Source organism: Bombus affinis, chromosome 1 (genome assembly GCF_024516045.1).
Source record: "Bombus affinis isolate iyBomAffi1 chromosome 1, iyBomAffi1.2, whole genome shotgun sequence".
NCBI lineage: Eukaryota > Metazoa > Arthropoda > Insecta > Hymenoptera > Apidae > Bombus > Bombus affinis.
Genome location: NC_066344.1, coordinates 700,429 through 716,050, shown reverse-complemented (window position 1 = coordinate 716,050; position 15,622 = coordinate 700,429). Strand labels below are relative to the sequence as shown.

Here is a 15,622-nt window from a genome sequence, read left to right as displayed (position 1 = left end):
TTCGGAAAGAAGCATCGTCACGGTGTTAAAAAGTATAATTCTTCGGCACTCGCGGCCAAGCTTTTGCTACTTTTGTATGAAAACGACGAAAAAAAAACTTATTACGCCACTGAAGCTGTGAGAAATCTGGAAGACTAAAAAAAGAACAAGAAGGGATGCGTTAAAGGAAAAAAGATAGAACGAGAGAAAACGCGAAAAGAAAATGTTCGGCATGCACGAAGTCGCGATCGAGCGACACGATTTTTCGATATCCAGCTACTCGTATCGCTTGCTGCGCTATTAATTACTCGACAGCTCAGTCGCGTTCCATTGGCTCGTTTTGGATCTTTTTCTTCTTTCTCTTCAACTTTGTCGGCAGCGCGTCGAGAATCTTAAACTATTTACGCGAAAGTAGATGCATTGACAAAATCATTGAAATTATAAAATTGGTTATATTATTAAGATATGTTGATTGTTCGAAGGATACGCGAATGATCGACTTTATTCCTGTTAAGAGTTCGTTTAAATTGTAGAAATGCGAGGGTTCCTAAGAGATTAAAGAGTTCTGAGAATCTTTAATCACAGATCGAACAACTTTCAAAATTCAAAGGAAAATACGTTTTTGATAGTACAATTGAAAGGAATTAGAAGAGATCGAAAAATTTTCCTTAAATCATATTTCGAAACGATAATTCTACCAACTAAAGTCAGTGAATTTTCAGCAAAATTCCCCGATCATACTTTCGATGGGTAATGTTTCTTCGTTCCGATAAAGATGGAGAAAAGTAGGATTTTCGTCGTCGAAAACAAAAAACAGATTGAACGCATATCGAGAATAGCCCAAAACGAGCTGAAGGAATCGCTTTCACCGAGGACAACGAGGGAAACTAGGAAAGAATAGAGAAATATTCAGCGATAAGAATAGGCAATTGTTAGATTCGATCAAAGTTTCTTCTTCGACCGTGTATTTTTCGTTGTACGGGCACAACCAAAATTATTAAACCACTGAAATTGAAATTTATATCTTGACTACGACCCATTCGGTGAAAAAAAACTACTATCGATACAAACCTGGATATATAATATTATGTTAAAGAGGAGGAAGGAATCAACGATCGTGTACAACAAAAAATCACGAATAGAAGATAGTTAAAGCTGAATAAACGAACAAAAGGAGAAATCGATTCCGTGCGTGATACGAAAATCAACCGATGTAACTGGTTAATTCGCAACGCAAAAGAAACATTTGCAACGAGGTTCGCTCGCTCGCGATGAATCGTTTCGATTGAATCTAAAAAGTGCTTTACAAGTGAACTAAGGAAACTCATATCAGTAGGCAGTACGCTATACAGTTTACAATTATATAGAATGGCATTTCGCATAAGAATTAGTAGAAACCGATATAAATACGGAAAGTATATATATACAGATAGCTATATATATATATATATATATATATATACATATTGGAGTAAAGGAAACAAATATATATATATATGTTTATCATACGTCGTGAACGGAATGACAATGAAGAGAGAAAAGAGAAAAGGGGGGAGGGGGAAGAAAGAGAGAAAAAAAAGAAGATAAAGCAAAGTACACGCGAATCAGATATTTTGTACTGTGACTAAAGAATTATTCTAACGAGTCCGTTTTTTGTTTCTTTTTTACATACGTATATGTATATAATAGATATATATATGTATACACGCGAAACACAGGCAATAGATCACGAAGAAAGAACCCGAACGAGGCTGACCAACCGTGCGAACGAGAGCTTATAGATTCTGGATCCCTTGGATCATGTTTTTTCACGCCAGCTAAAAAATAACGACGAAATGAAGAAGAATTTCCAAGAAATCGACTCTCGTGGATCGTGTAACGAACGTTAACGAACAATTCGGAGACGTAACTCGTCTCAAGAGCGTGGCAAGTCTTTATCGCGTTTCCTTAAGAATGAAGAAGAGGAGTCCATCGCGGCGACAACGTCAAACTATCGATAAAGGGCAGAAGCATTTAAGAAAGCACAGGTAAGAAGATGCGATCGAGAAGAAGAACATGATTTTCCGCATGATCCTGTACAATCCGGATATTTTCTACGGAACACAAAGAAGATTTTTATCCAATAGGAGAAGAAACGGAGAAAATCTGCGTTCTCTTTGTTTAAACGGAGGAAATATATATATATATAGCTGACGAACACCAAAGACATCGATACGTATATCTATCCAAAGATCGCGAGGATATCTAGACGGCAGTGTTGTGTCATCATTGTGATACGATGTTATATAATAAATCGTCGAACACCCTGTGGACGGTGAAAAGTCGTGTTCGGCCGAAGGAAACAAGACGTGCGAGCTCGAAATTTCGAAGTGAGGAGCAGGGCCGACGAATGGAAATACACGGATGAAAGATAGAGAAACGAAAAACCTGCCACATACACAGATAAAATAGATCCCGAATCCGTCCTAACGAGACGACGCGCTGAAAATCGACGAATCTCTCGCCCGGCGCGTATCAACGCCGCGAGTCCGAGTTTAAGAAAAGTAGGCCAGTCTCGAAACGGTATTTTTCCAAGCATCCGAGAAATTATTTTTGATCGCGTAACCTCGCTCTCTGTCCACGATATTCTTCACCGGAACGCTGGTTAGACTGAAGCAAACGTGTCCATAGGGAGGCCTTCGGGTGTCGAGCTACCGAGTTTCGAGCGTTTCATTCCGTAAATCGTGACCACGAGCTCGCACGCCTTGTAAATCGATAAGTGGGAGGAAGGTAAAAATGACCGTATCTCGTGACCAAGTTTCTCAAACGATATTACGTTTTGATAGGATCGAAGTGTAAGATGGAGGAGTGGGAATAGAGGCTGACCACGACGACACGAATGCTCAGCGTCCCACTGAGAAGGGAAGGAAGAGGTGTATTCTTAATGGAAGAAGTATAGCGCAGCCGTGAAATAACGGCTGAACGTGTTTCGAGCGTCTAGGTAAGAAAATTGATGGAAGTATAAGAAATTGAAGAGTGGGTCGTTTGTATTTAACGTTATATAATTATTTCGCGAATAATAACATTCGCAAATTTCGATACACCTTTGAATATATGTTATCCGTATTTAACGTAATTATCACGCGAATGGAAATTACATTTGTGTAAATAAACTTCTATAACTTGAAAGCGTCTGCAAAAGTTTCATAGATGGTCGATGTTGTAATATATTTGCGAAGGATGTTGTAATTTGGATAAGAAATACTTGAAACGCGACGAAATTCCAGGCGGTAAAAATTACTTGCGATTTATTAACATTTTAACTCTAGTAATTTATATAATTTTAGAACTTCGAAGGAGAACCGTAGAGATCTAATCGTCATTTGAGAGCGATCGCAGAATCTCGTGTATCGTCATCGAAAGCGTTTCAACAAAGTTATTACGAAATACGTGTTTCAATCGTGCTTCGATTTTCTATCGAAGTATATAGAACGCGTTTGTGAAAAAAGTTTTACACACGATCGCGCCATACTTCTTCCAGCAATCGAGTAGGTTACAAGGAACGTCGGAATAAAAGTGATAGGAACGCGAAATCTCGCGACCACGTACAATAAGACATATCATTTTTTCTAATATACCCAGACGACGTAGATTCTCGTCTAAATAGATTAAAGAAAGAAGAAGGAAAAGAAAAGCGAGGGGCTTTTGAAAGTCTTCGAAAATTGTCCTCGATCGATCGTGACCTACCTAACCGACAATTTTTTCGATCTTTCTAATCATTGAAAGTAATAAGAAAGTGGTAAAAAGAAAAAACGAGGAATAGGTAAAGAGAGTTTAAAGGTAGAAAATCGTCAAGTCCATACATTCCGAAAGTATAATACGACGCATTAATTAGGGACCGTAGCTATCGTGTATAAATATTTACAGATATTAGGCTCGGCTATAATTTAAACGCTATATTTATTATTATATACAAAGGTTTTAAGGTGTTAAAGAAAAAAAAAAAAAAAAACTTGCAACTCGTTCTAATCTATAATAGCATACATCTCGTGATGTTTTTTCTCGTCGAGTTTTTCGAACGTTTCGCGATTAAAAAAACGTGTGTGATCGTAGATTGTTCGACGTAGTTGTTATTCGAAAGGGATTAATAATGTCGCGTGCGCTTCTTTTCCGTGCTCTATGTGTTTTAGTTACACATCCGTCTGGCGATGCTTCGCGTATATTAGCGGAAGTGACGTTGCCTGAAAGTAATTTTTATCCCTCTGATTGACAGGATGGAGTCGAGGCGATCTACATCGTATATTTCTCAAATAACATCGTTCCCATCGGTTACAACCATCGTTTGTTACCGTTGATCGTTATTCATATGCATTTACGGGAAATTTGCAAATACAGGAAATACACGTAACATGTAAAAATATGTAAAATATTCAATGTATGACACTCTTTATAATTTTCAGTTTTTACTTAGATTCCATGTTTTTAATTATATTTGAAAAAATATGAATTCGCGTAAATATCGAAGTTTATTCGTAAAATATCGTGTAATCTCGTCATTTCCAAGATATAATCGATTCTGACTGACTCCATTCTATCAGTTATGTCGATAAATACACTGCTCAACATAGATAGTTGGAAAACGATCTATCGATCTTACTTGTAAACATAGATATTATTATTTAACAAATTGTAATTGGAAGTTTTCGTATATTATACGCGTACACCATGGTTTCGCATACACGACGCGCGAACAATTTTCGCAAACGAATGCAACCCATATGCACCACGATGAAAGTGCGCGCAATAATCGCTTCTATCTGACCTTGCATCCGAGTTGAAGCCACTTTCTGCGTTTCAACAATTCCACAGCCGATCCTATTCGGCCGCAATTGGAATCAACGCTCCGTATCTCATGCGTGATATCGTTCCCTATAAACGCTCTCGTAGTTTCCTAGGAATCATTCCAACGCGTTTTCTTAACACGAACGGCACATCGAGAAAATTTCCAACAGCCAGTCCTTGTTCCGAAGAACAGTGGGAAAAGTGATTCGATCGATAGGTAGACTACGAATAACTTCGAATAATCTACGATTCTAATTAAAACGCAAATAGCAATTTCTTCGTACAGTATATTTTACAAAAAAAAAAACGTATTTAAAAATATCCTCTTACATTTTAAACTTATAATTCGTAGAATTATATTAAAAAAAAATTGAGCATACAACAATTAAATCTTTCTTTATATAAATATATTTCACAAAAATGAAATATTTCAGACTACAAAACGTAACAACCATGTAACTACACTTTATCGTGTTATTTTCGAACCTCGTAGCCCGAAGAACTAAAACCGAGGAAATCTACCACCAAATGATTTACGATATATTTTTGTACGAATGGTGTACGATATATGTATATATATATTTTTCTTTTATACTTCGAATCATTGATTGTACTGAGCAGTGTATTTCACCTTTCAACTCGAGATTTGAAAAAGAATCTCGCGGTAACACGGATGTTCCATCCCATTCATTCCCGCGGATGATCCGCATGTCGATAGTCAATTCGTCGATATTTTACATGAAAAGATAATTCCTGACAGAAATTGCCGCGTCACCGATCTCGCGACGTTGATTCAAGTCGATTAATCGACTCTTTTAATAAAACAATTAGGAAATTCCGTGAAACGTCTGCTTCGACGTTATATGTATATTACATATAGGTGTTTATTCAAGGAAATTTCATTCTCGCTATCAGATGTTCTTTGCACATAGGTACCTGAAAGGTTCGACTATTTATTAATTTGTCAAGGCTGCGTAAACAATCCCAAAGAATAAAAGATGCTATTTTACGTGTCCGTGATGGTGAATCTCATAGGTATCTCTTAAGCGTGTAATTATCGTGGTACAGACGAACAGCGATTCACATATCGTCATGCGTCGCCATCATAATTTTACTACGTGAAACTAAGTGGAACAATGGAAATCAATTTTCTTTTTGTTTTGTAAATATTCGATTAGAGATTGTCTAATAAAAAAAAAAAAATCTACCTATAGGAAATTTTGAAGAATCTTGGATAGGAAGAATTTCTGTAAATCCCAAATACATTTCGAATGTAAAGAAATTTGAACAAAGAATCTCCGTAAATTCCAAGAAATCTTGCATGAAGGATCTTTACAAATCCTGTGGGATGTTCGATAGAAAGTGTCGGTAAATTCTGAAAAACCTTCGACGGAGAATCTCTGCAAATTGTGAGATGTGCCAGAGGATTGCTCTTTTCGGAGTTCTCTTATGTAATAAAATAACTAGGGAAATCGCATAAACTTGCGAAAAAGTATCGGTAAATTCTGAGAAATCTTTAATAAAAAAAACTCTGAAAAGCGTTTGACAAACGAATATGCTCCGAAGATCCTTATATAATAGAATATCTACGGAAAATCCACATAAACTTGGGAAAACTTTTTATCAAAAATTCTCCTATGCTCTGGAGAACCTTCTGTAAAGAAGGAAGATGGATGTTGCAAAGTGAACCATACATATCAAATAATAAACGATAATCTTCATTATCGACGTTTATAATTGTACACAAAATGGGATAGTTATCAACGATGGCCACGATGACTGACTCGATCGTCTGTGGACATTGATTCTGACTAATTAGAATTATAGAAGCCAATTAAACAAGCCTCGATCGAAGAATCGATTAACAACGATGATCACGTATTGGAACAATGAAATTGTAAAGTACCGCAAAATTAAAGAAACGGAGGGGGTGGGTGGGGGAAATATTACACATGGGAAGACACGAACCAAGACAAAGAAAGTCTACACTTATTTAACAACGCACTCGATAATGTATGCGAATAATGAATACAAGAATTCGAGATCTACTTACTTATGTAGATATTTATGATATTCGTGATAAACTGATAGGGTCGAAGCAGATGAAAGTTATAGAAAGCAAAAGAAACGTGTGAAATTAGTAGAATTGATGTCTACGCGTCGGACGACGTTTATAGAATAGGTGCATCGTTAAAGGAGAACGATAAACGTTAACTACGATTGAGTTAAACACCGAAGTTTAACAATGTAACGATGTACAGGGTGGTTCGTCATTGATGAAACTTATTTAGCGATCGATTGAACGTTGAAAATTATTTCTTTTAATTGTAAATTATAATTTTATATTATAGCTGCTCTGTTTTTTATAATAATTATACGTTCTTAAAATTCCTTGTATTTTTTCGAAAGAGTAATATTCTCTTTATTATTGACTTCTGATTTCAAATAAATCAACTGTAATTCAAACACAATTGTGATCTAGTTTTGACGTTTTTCAATGCTTGATCGATCGTTAAATTAAGACCTAAAAATAATGAAACATCTCGTATATGTAAAAAGAAAATTCTTTAAAATATAACAACGTTTCAATGTTCATAATTAGCTGTTTAAATTATATGTTAAAAATGCCGACTACTTCGGGTTTTAGAAGATCATCGATAAGCGCGTTTAAAATAAGTTGTATGATATTTATTTTTCACCAGCAAGATAATTGCCTCAACGGAAGGCGTGACGAAAATTATTTAAACACATTGTGAAACAGAAACTGGTGTTGCACAATTCCAGCCTTTCGTAACAATGTTCGCAAAGTAGACGCGTAAAAGGTCTACTTTCGTTCTACTAATTTACCACTAATTAGCTACCATCCGCTTATGAATCGCAACGAACGCGACTCCAAATCACTGTTGCGTGCTTAACACCACTTAACTTCGACTTCTTGGTACGAAATTGTACTAAATTATGCGCATAAAAAGTGATTAACGATGAAAAGAAGGAAAATACGAAGAACCTCTTACGCGCAAAAAATCAGCTGTAATTAAGTAGCCTGGCATTGGTAATCTAGAATTTCTGGAACAAACTAAAAGATCTACCTTCTAAATTCTACTTTTTAAAGCTTAATTAGTCTCCGTTTTGAGAAGGCGATTTCCAACGTTAACTTACAAAAGATAGATACTCCCATTTAAATATTTTATCGAATATTTCTTTTTTTTTTAATCTAATGATTTACATAATCGTATATTCAATAAAATGAAGAAGAAAAGGTGAAAAATATGTAGAACGTAAAATTGAAACATAAAAGACTTAAAAGATGTTTATTTCGTACTGTACGATTAATTATTCGCATCGATATCCTCTCTAGAATTTATTAATTTATTTAATTATGTATTTAATAACATTTATGTATTTACCTACATAGAAAGCAAAGTTTCAACGTTCTTACTATCCCATATCGTACCAATAATACGATATATTTAATCTCGTTTTCTCTAACTTATTTATTGATATTTATAATCTTTGTGATTTCGCAACAACCAAAGACAAGATACCTGTTGTATCGATAACCGCGTATTTAAACGAAAATTATTTATATCCAAAAAGAAAGAGGCATTTCATCGTTGGTAAGCACCTAAAAAAAAAAAAAAAACGTCGTTCGTTGAGTAGACATCTGTAAATTTGTATCTGTGAAAATCTATACGTGTAATCGTAGTAGCACTTTGTACTACAGTATTTGTCCATGTATAAGAGAAAGGTTAATCGCGTAGCACATGTCCCTGTATTTATTTGCCTGTTAGTTTTCTGTCCTGAAGGACCTAGCATCAAGATATGTACGTTCTAATATTAATAGGAAAAGAAATGATTTATTAAAGAAAAATGGAACATTTAGATATTGGAAAAAATGCCAGGGTCTATGTATAGTTATCTCTATCACGCAAGCTTTGTGTATGCATTCGTTATATGCTGGGTAGGGTAGATAATCAGACGACTGAATGTTCCGAATATTCGACTCGAATGATTTCATCGAAATTCGAATACTCGAACGAACGTGCTCGATTTATTCGAATCAAACCAATGAATTTGAATATCGCCGATCGTATCGAATATCTTAAAAGATATTATTTGATAATTTTAAGATATTTCTAATTTTATATATTATTCTAGATTATTAGGAAATTTAATTGAATTATTCTTTTTTTTTTTTTGGTCCTTTTCTATTTGTTGATAAAATTTTAAATTTTGGAGAAGCTCGGACACATCGTTTGAAAATTCGAATAAATCGTAGCAGTATTCAAATAATTGGAATAGAATTGAACAATTTTCTAATTGAACTTATTCGATCGATCGAATTATTTCGGATATTGTTTGAATGACAGATTATTAGAGTCAGTCCGATAAATCGAATTCTATAGGATTCGATAAGACGATTTTTCAATTATTCAATTCATATAGTCGAATACTCAATACGAATCGAAATCTAACTTCGAATAATCGAATATATTTCGAGTGGTCTCGGGCACTCGACTTTCAACATGGTGTAATAACACTTCGTTGGTACATAATCGCTGATTATTTAAGAAAACACGTTAAATTTTCCATGAAAGTACATAACACTATCGAATATAGCGAGCCCGTATAGGAAAACTAAACATCGAAAGAATAACTAGAAAGTCGAGCGGGAAGATACTATGAAAGTTTAAATTTAAACTTCTTAGGTTAACAATTTGTTAACTAGAATTTTATTAAAACATGTAGGATGAAAGTATGTTATAAAAATCGATCGTTGATTTAATCAAGGGTGTCGATTATTATTCTTAAGCGTTATTTTAATGTACAAACTTCGATTAATCGTTAATCTCAGTTTACACGAAGTAGTCTCGAAAACAATTGTGTACGAGTATGCGTTGAAAAATTATACTTGGAAGATTTACTTTCCATAAAACCATAATAGCTACAAGCTCGACATGTGTAACGATAGGAAAATTTTTATTGGAAAAGAAACTAAATTCACGTCATTATTCACGCAAAATAGAAATTAACGAACAGGAAACGACGTTCGGTGACATTTATTATTAGACTACGGGTTTTTATGCATTTATAAGAAATTTGAAGGTGCAAAATTTCAGAGAATGCGCATAATGTGAAAGAATGTATAAAGCATCCGAGATATATCGCTTTCTATAATACTTGGCAAATGAAACAATATTTTACCAAGTCTGTGCTTTTTTAACTATATTGTCAAAAAAATTAATTTCCATAAAAATCAGCAGTCTAATTATTATGTTAATCGAATCTATCGTGTGTAACGTGATTTAGAAAAGAAAGATAGCGACGTATATACATATTACAAAACACTCTCTAATAGAAGACGCCCGAATTGTGATATGTTTATAATGTTTATAAGCCGATACCTGTTCACGGAAAAAATTCATTCAAATGGTGGGCCGTCGTTCAGCAATTGCTTCGCGCTCAGCAATGTCGTTTACACTGCAACGATCTGCAACGATCATTTCTTGTTCTTCACACCTGGTTATTGCACGTACACTCGTTAGCCGCGCAAACGATTACTGACACGCGCCATATTTTATCAAGATATCGATACGATTGTTACTTCGAGCGATCGAGTCATATTCAGACGGGTATATTCAAAGCGTACCAAACGCAACGATTAATTTGAATTTTTCATTAAGAGTGTTCAATTTTAATTCGACAAAAGATTTTCCACGCAATTTAATAGATTGGGTACGTTTTATAAAAAAAAAGAAAAAAATAACGTGATAATGTTATTGCGTGGTTTTGAAATATAAATTCTTAATTTACTTTTATCATGAATTTCGACACTTTTTATCGCAAACGTATCATCGATCTTTCTCTTGATCACAGTACTTGAAACATTTTCTTCCGTGAACAAACATCGTGGATCTTGTTAAACAATGGAAATTATTCCGACAAATTCACACATATAACTAGAATAAGTACGTGTGTGAATTTTCAATTCGATGTACGTATACACATTACACATATTAGGTGAAATTGTGTAGAAAATGTCGTTAATTGAGAACAGAATTGATTGAGGATGAACATTAAGAAAAACATTTCCTCGTTACTTTTAATTCTATTAAATTAATTCAAATTTTTATTTTACAAGAAATATATACATAAGAAAGAAAAAGAAGAATCTAACTGTTCTTGATTAACGATCTATTCTTGATTAATGTCGTAACGCATATTTAAATACTTGATGTTGCGAAACATCGCGACCGACAAAGCCTCTCGATCGAAATCGAGGAAGCGATAGAGGACAACTTCAAACGTATGGTTCGATGATAAAAAAACGGGGACGTGCCGGAAAACTATTTAAAAAAGAATCAGACAGAAAGAGTGAAAAAAAAGGAAACAAGAGAAACCGGCTGATTTACTTTTACTCAATTTTAATTGAACACATGCGTAAAACAATGAACACTTCATCCTCCGCCAACGGATATAAATGCGAAATTTAAAGTCGCCAATACGAACGAGTCATGTGTTTAAAAGAAGCAATTACCCTAAAAAGAATCGCGCGTAAGAGTTACTTACTAGGGTGTTTTCGTTGAAAGATAAAAGGATAAAAAAAAAAAAGATAAAAATCCCAACGTATTTACGAGGTAGATAATAAAAACAACAATAATAATAAATAATAATAAATAATAATATTTAATTATGATAAAGTAATAATGATATAATAATAATAATATTATTATTAATATTAATATAATTATAAATTAGTTGCAGCTTTCTGTGTAAGGTTATTGTGATATTTAAAAAGAAAAAAAATAATAACTTTACCGTAGCGATATAAAATTCATTCAGAATTAAGAATCTGATATTTAGTGAGCAAATAAAAAAAAGAAATAACCAGTATGTCGACGGGGCTTTTGAGTGATGCCTCTCCGCGATCGATTCAATATGGTTACGTATAGAGAATGAATAAAGAAAAAAGAAAATACAGCGACCCGTGAGCGGCCGCGTCTCTCTCTCTCTTTTTTTTTCGTCACCTTCTTCACGGGCGAGGTTAGAACGACAATCTTAGGCCTCGTCAAAATACTGCCGGATACATGAGGACATTCCGAAAATCGGTCGCAAACTAACGCCAGCTGATTAGATTAAGCTATTTTTTCTGCAGTCGAATTTGAATGCAAACAATTACAAAAAAGGAGGCAAAGTAAAAGAAATAGACAAGAGAAACAGAAAAATGAAAAGGTTTTGATCGAGCTGTTGCACGATTAGTGCGAAAGAAATTCTTGCGATCTGCTTCGATTATTCGGAAAGTCCATTTTGCATCTGGATCAATCCGTCCATAATATGTCTCGCGCTTGAGGCATTTGCACAAATCTGTGCATATTAATCATTGGGACTACAAAAACATATCATCATATGTAATGGTAATGATACCGTATACATATATATTATACATATGTATACATATATATGCACATATATATACATATATGTACATATACATATATATATATATATTTAAAAAATATTAAGCAATAAGATTTTATTTATATGCCCGTAGAAGAAAAATTGAATGAACAACTGCATATCAACACGTGTGTCTGGGCAAGGATTAGCTTATACATGATATATATATATATATATACACATATATATATATATAATTAAAATATAAATATATATATGTATATTAATATATATACATATATATAGGTATATAATCTTTACTTCGTCGTTGTCAGGCGTTAATGTTAAACTTAATTATCATTAATTAATTATTAGATTGTGAAAGAATTTCTTCAGGTTCTAAGCAAGATTTGGAAATAATAAAACGAGTAAAATACATAGCTTCAAGTGGTTTTTTTACTAGTCCCTACATCATTTATTGTATGTTTTACTTTTTTATATTACTTTTCCTTTTTCTTTATTTCAAATATTTAATATCATTCGCAAATAATTTCAAAATCAATAAAACGACTCTTGTAATTGATAGGAACGTAAAATATTTTTGGCAAATTTTGTACAATACGACAAAGTTATAGTGAAGCTAAAAGATATCTGTTGTATTTTAAACTTTCCGTACAACTGGCTTCATGGTGGCGCTAGTGAGGTTAGCGTTTCAGACAAATTTGGCGGTAAAGCCGGTATAACCGAGCTGATAGCTGAACGTAAATTATTTCATTAAATTCCGCATATATCTGAGTCAAAAATGGTTCATAAAACTAAAAAAGAATGTAATGATTTATTTGTGAAGGCGGGAAAAGAGAAGCCAGAAGTATTTGAAAGGGAGCAAGCTGATTATAAAGATCTTTCGAAAAAGTTTGTAAACATGAAAAATGACTATTCTAAACAATATGCGCACATATACTCTGCTAGACTTGCCGAATTAAGGGATGTTCTAACTCCGCGTGTTAAAGCTAAATGGGGTATGTTTATTAATTTTTCTTATATTACAAGGTTATGATCATATAATAGAAATATATATAAAATGGATCTTCTTATGGATAATATAATGCGCATAGTTTTCTTTCTCGCACAGGAAATGTTCCGATTGTCAAATTGGCCGATTTAGAAAATTTAGAAAACCAACAGTGCATAATAATTGGCACATTGTATAAACACCAACAATGGAAACCATCAATTTTAAGGGAACTTAGTGAAGAACATCAGTTTAATGTTTCCTCTTCTAAACCAAATTATTGCTCGGAGAAAGATCAACCATTTCTAGAAGATGAAATGTTGCGAATTAAATTAGTAGGCGAGCAAGTTGATTTAAAGCAAATTGTTACCGGAGTTGTTTGTGCTGTATTAGGCAATGAAAATAGTGATGGCGCATTTACGGTAATTTTAATTCTAGAGAAGTATAATTGTTGTTATATTTTCCTTATGTTTAATATAATAGTGGTAATTCTATTTAGGTAAAGGATTGGTGTTTTCCTGGATGTGCACCAAAAGAATCTTTAAAAGAATGCATATCACAAAAGAAGCTGGTGATAGTATCTGGATTAAATTTATCTAATAATTGTGACAGTTTAGGAATGTCCCTTTTTATGGAATGGCTGTGTGGAATGGCTGGTAATGTAACGATACAAAAGGATAATACTTCTATTGTTCGACTCATTATAGCAGGTAAATCACATTCGCTATTATAAAAATTATATATAGTACTATAATTGTATAATACCTTATTGCCTTTATTAGGTAATACCATAAAAAGTAATGATACATCACAGGCTGCAACAGACATAGCTAAAGGACTTGGAGAAGCAATAAAATCTGTAGATACATTCTTAAGTAATTTAGCAACATGTTGTTCTATTACTTTAATGCCAGGAGAACATGATCCCACTAATTCTATGTTGCCTCAAAGACCATTTCATCCTTGTTTACTACCTAAATCATCTAGGTTTGTATATATTGAATTGTATAAACAAGTAATTACCACATTTTATTATGTATACACAAATTTATTCTATTTCAATAACATAGACTTGAAAGCTTTAAAAGTACCACAAATCCATGGATTAGTAAAATTGAAGGACGAATAATAATTGGTACTAGTGGTCAATCAATTCAGGACATCATTAAAGTAGCAGGTGAAACTGGTATTTCAGCTCTTGAATGGCTAGAAAAAACCTTATTATGGAGACATATATGTCCAACTGCTCCAGACACACTATTAGCTTGCCCATACTACAAGAAAGATTTGTTTATTATGGAAACATGTCCAGATATATATTTTGTGGGAAATACAGACAAATTTGAAACGAAATTGTGGAAAGGTTTGTGCCTCATTGTAAAATATTGTAGCAGAATAAAAGCTACGATTTATACTAAAATAAAAAGCGATTAATAATTTAATTTTTAGGTGATGAAAATCAAATTGTTAGGCTAATATCTGTTCCATGTTTTGATACGAGTCAGACTGCTGTAATAGTAAATTTAGAGAATTTAGATACCCAATATATTTCCTTTAGTAATATTTAAATGAATCTTAGTCTTTCAACTGTGAGGATATTAAGAATATTAACTGTGTATATTTTAATTATGATTCGGTATAAATTTTATATGAACATATATGTAAGATTTTTCAAATAAAATTTAAATATTATTAAAAAATAACAAGATTGTGCAGAAACACACATTTATTTTAATCCTGTTTATTTTATATTCATGATGTGATAAATTAAATTTCATTTAACATTTTGATATAATTTGTGATATTAATCAACACATAAATAGTAAAAGAAAAACATGTTCTATTATTGCCTGTTTATTTTCATTCAAAATGTGATGTACAAAATCTAAGCGCATGACTTTTAAATATAGGTAGTACGTTTGACTAAATATAAAATATGTAATAAGAGGGAAATTACATATAATATCACAGATTATTAAAAGATTATGAAATCACAGTGACGTAAGATTTTGAACATGTAACTTAAACATGAATTCATGCTTTATATAAATTATAAATATGAACATAACAGTCAAAATACAGGGTACAGTTGTTTCTTAATAACAAAATATTATACGTCGTTTACTTTTAGTACTTCATTTCTTTATAAAAACTAAAATTTAATAAATATGTCAACCTTCTGTAGTTCCATTTTCTTACCTGTAGATAACACAAAATCACGTAAAATATATAAATTAAATGTAAATGATCATATACATGTCCTTTTAAAATTTAATAGGTAAACTGCTTTTGACTGTTATATGAGATGCAAAAATTATGAAATCACTTGAAGAAATGATAAACAACATAAGAGAAGTCAAATATAGAAATATAACGATGTACACAATATAGACATATATACAATACATTATT

General features: G+C 32.9%; 1 protein-coding gene across 1 annotated transcript; it reads left to right on the top strand.

Annotated features, from left to right (window-relative positions):
- The first annotated feature begins 675 nt into the window (after positions 1-675).
- LOC126916690 (DNA polymerase delta subunit 2-like) lies at positions 676-14,897 on the top strand. The gene is made up of 6 exons (XM_050722729.1): positions 676-13,217; positions 13,331-13,632; positions 13,710-13,920; positions 13,993-14,197; positions 14,281-14,573; positions 14,660-14,897. Exons 1-6 carry the CDS (start codon positions 13,001-13,003, stop codon positions 14,776-14,778), a joined length of 1,347 nt encoding a protein of 448 aa, XP_050578686.1. The 5' UTR covers positions 676-13,000; the 3' UTR covers positions 14,779-14,897.
- Positions 14,898-15,622: the final 725 nt, after the last annotated feature.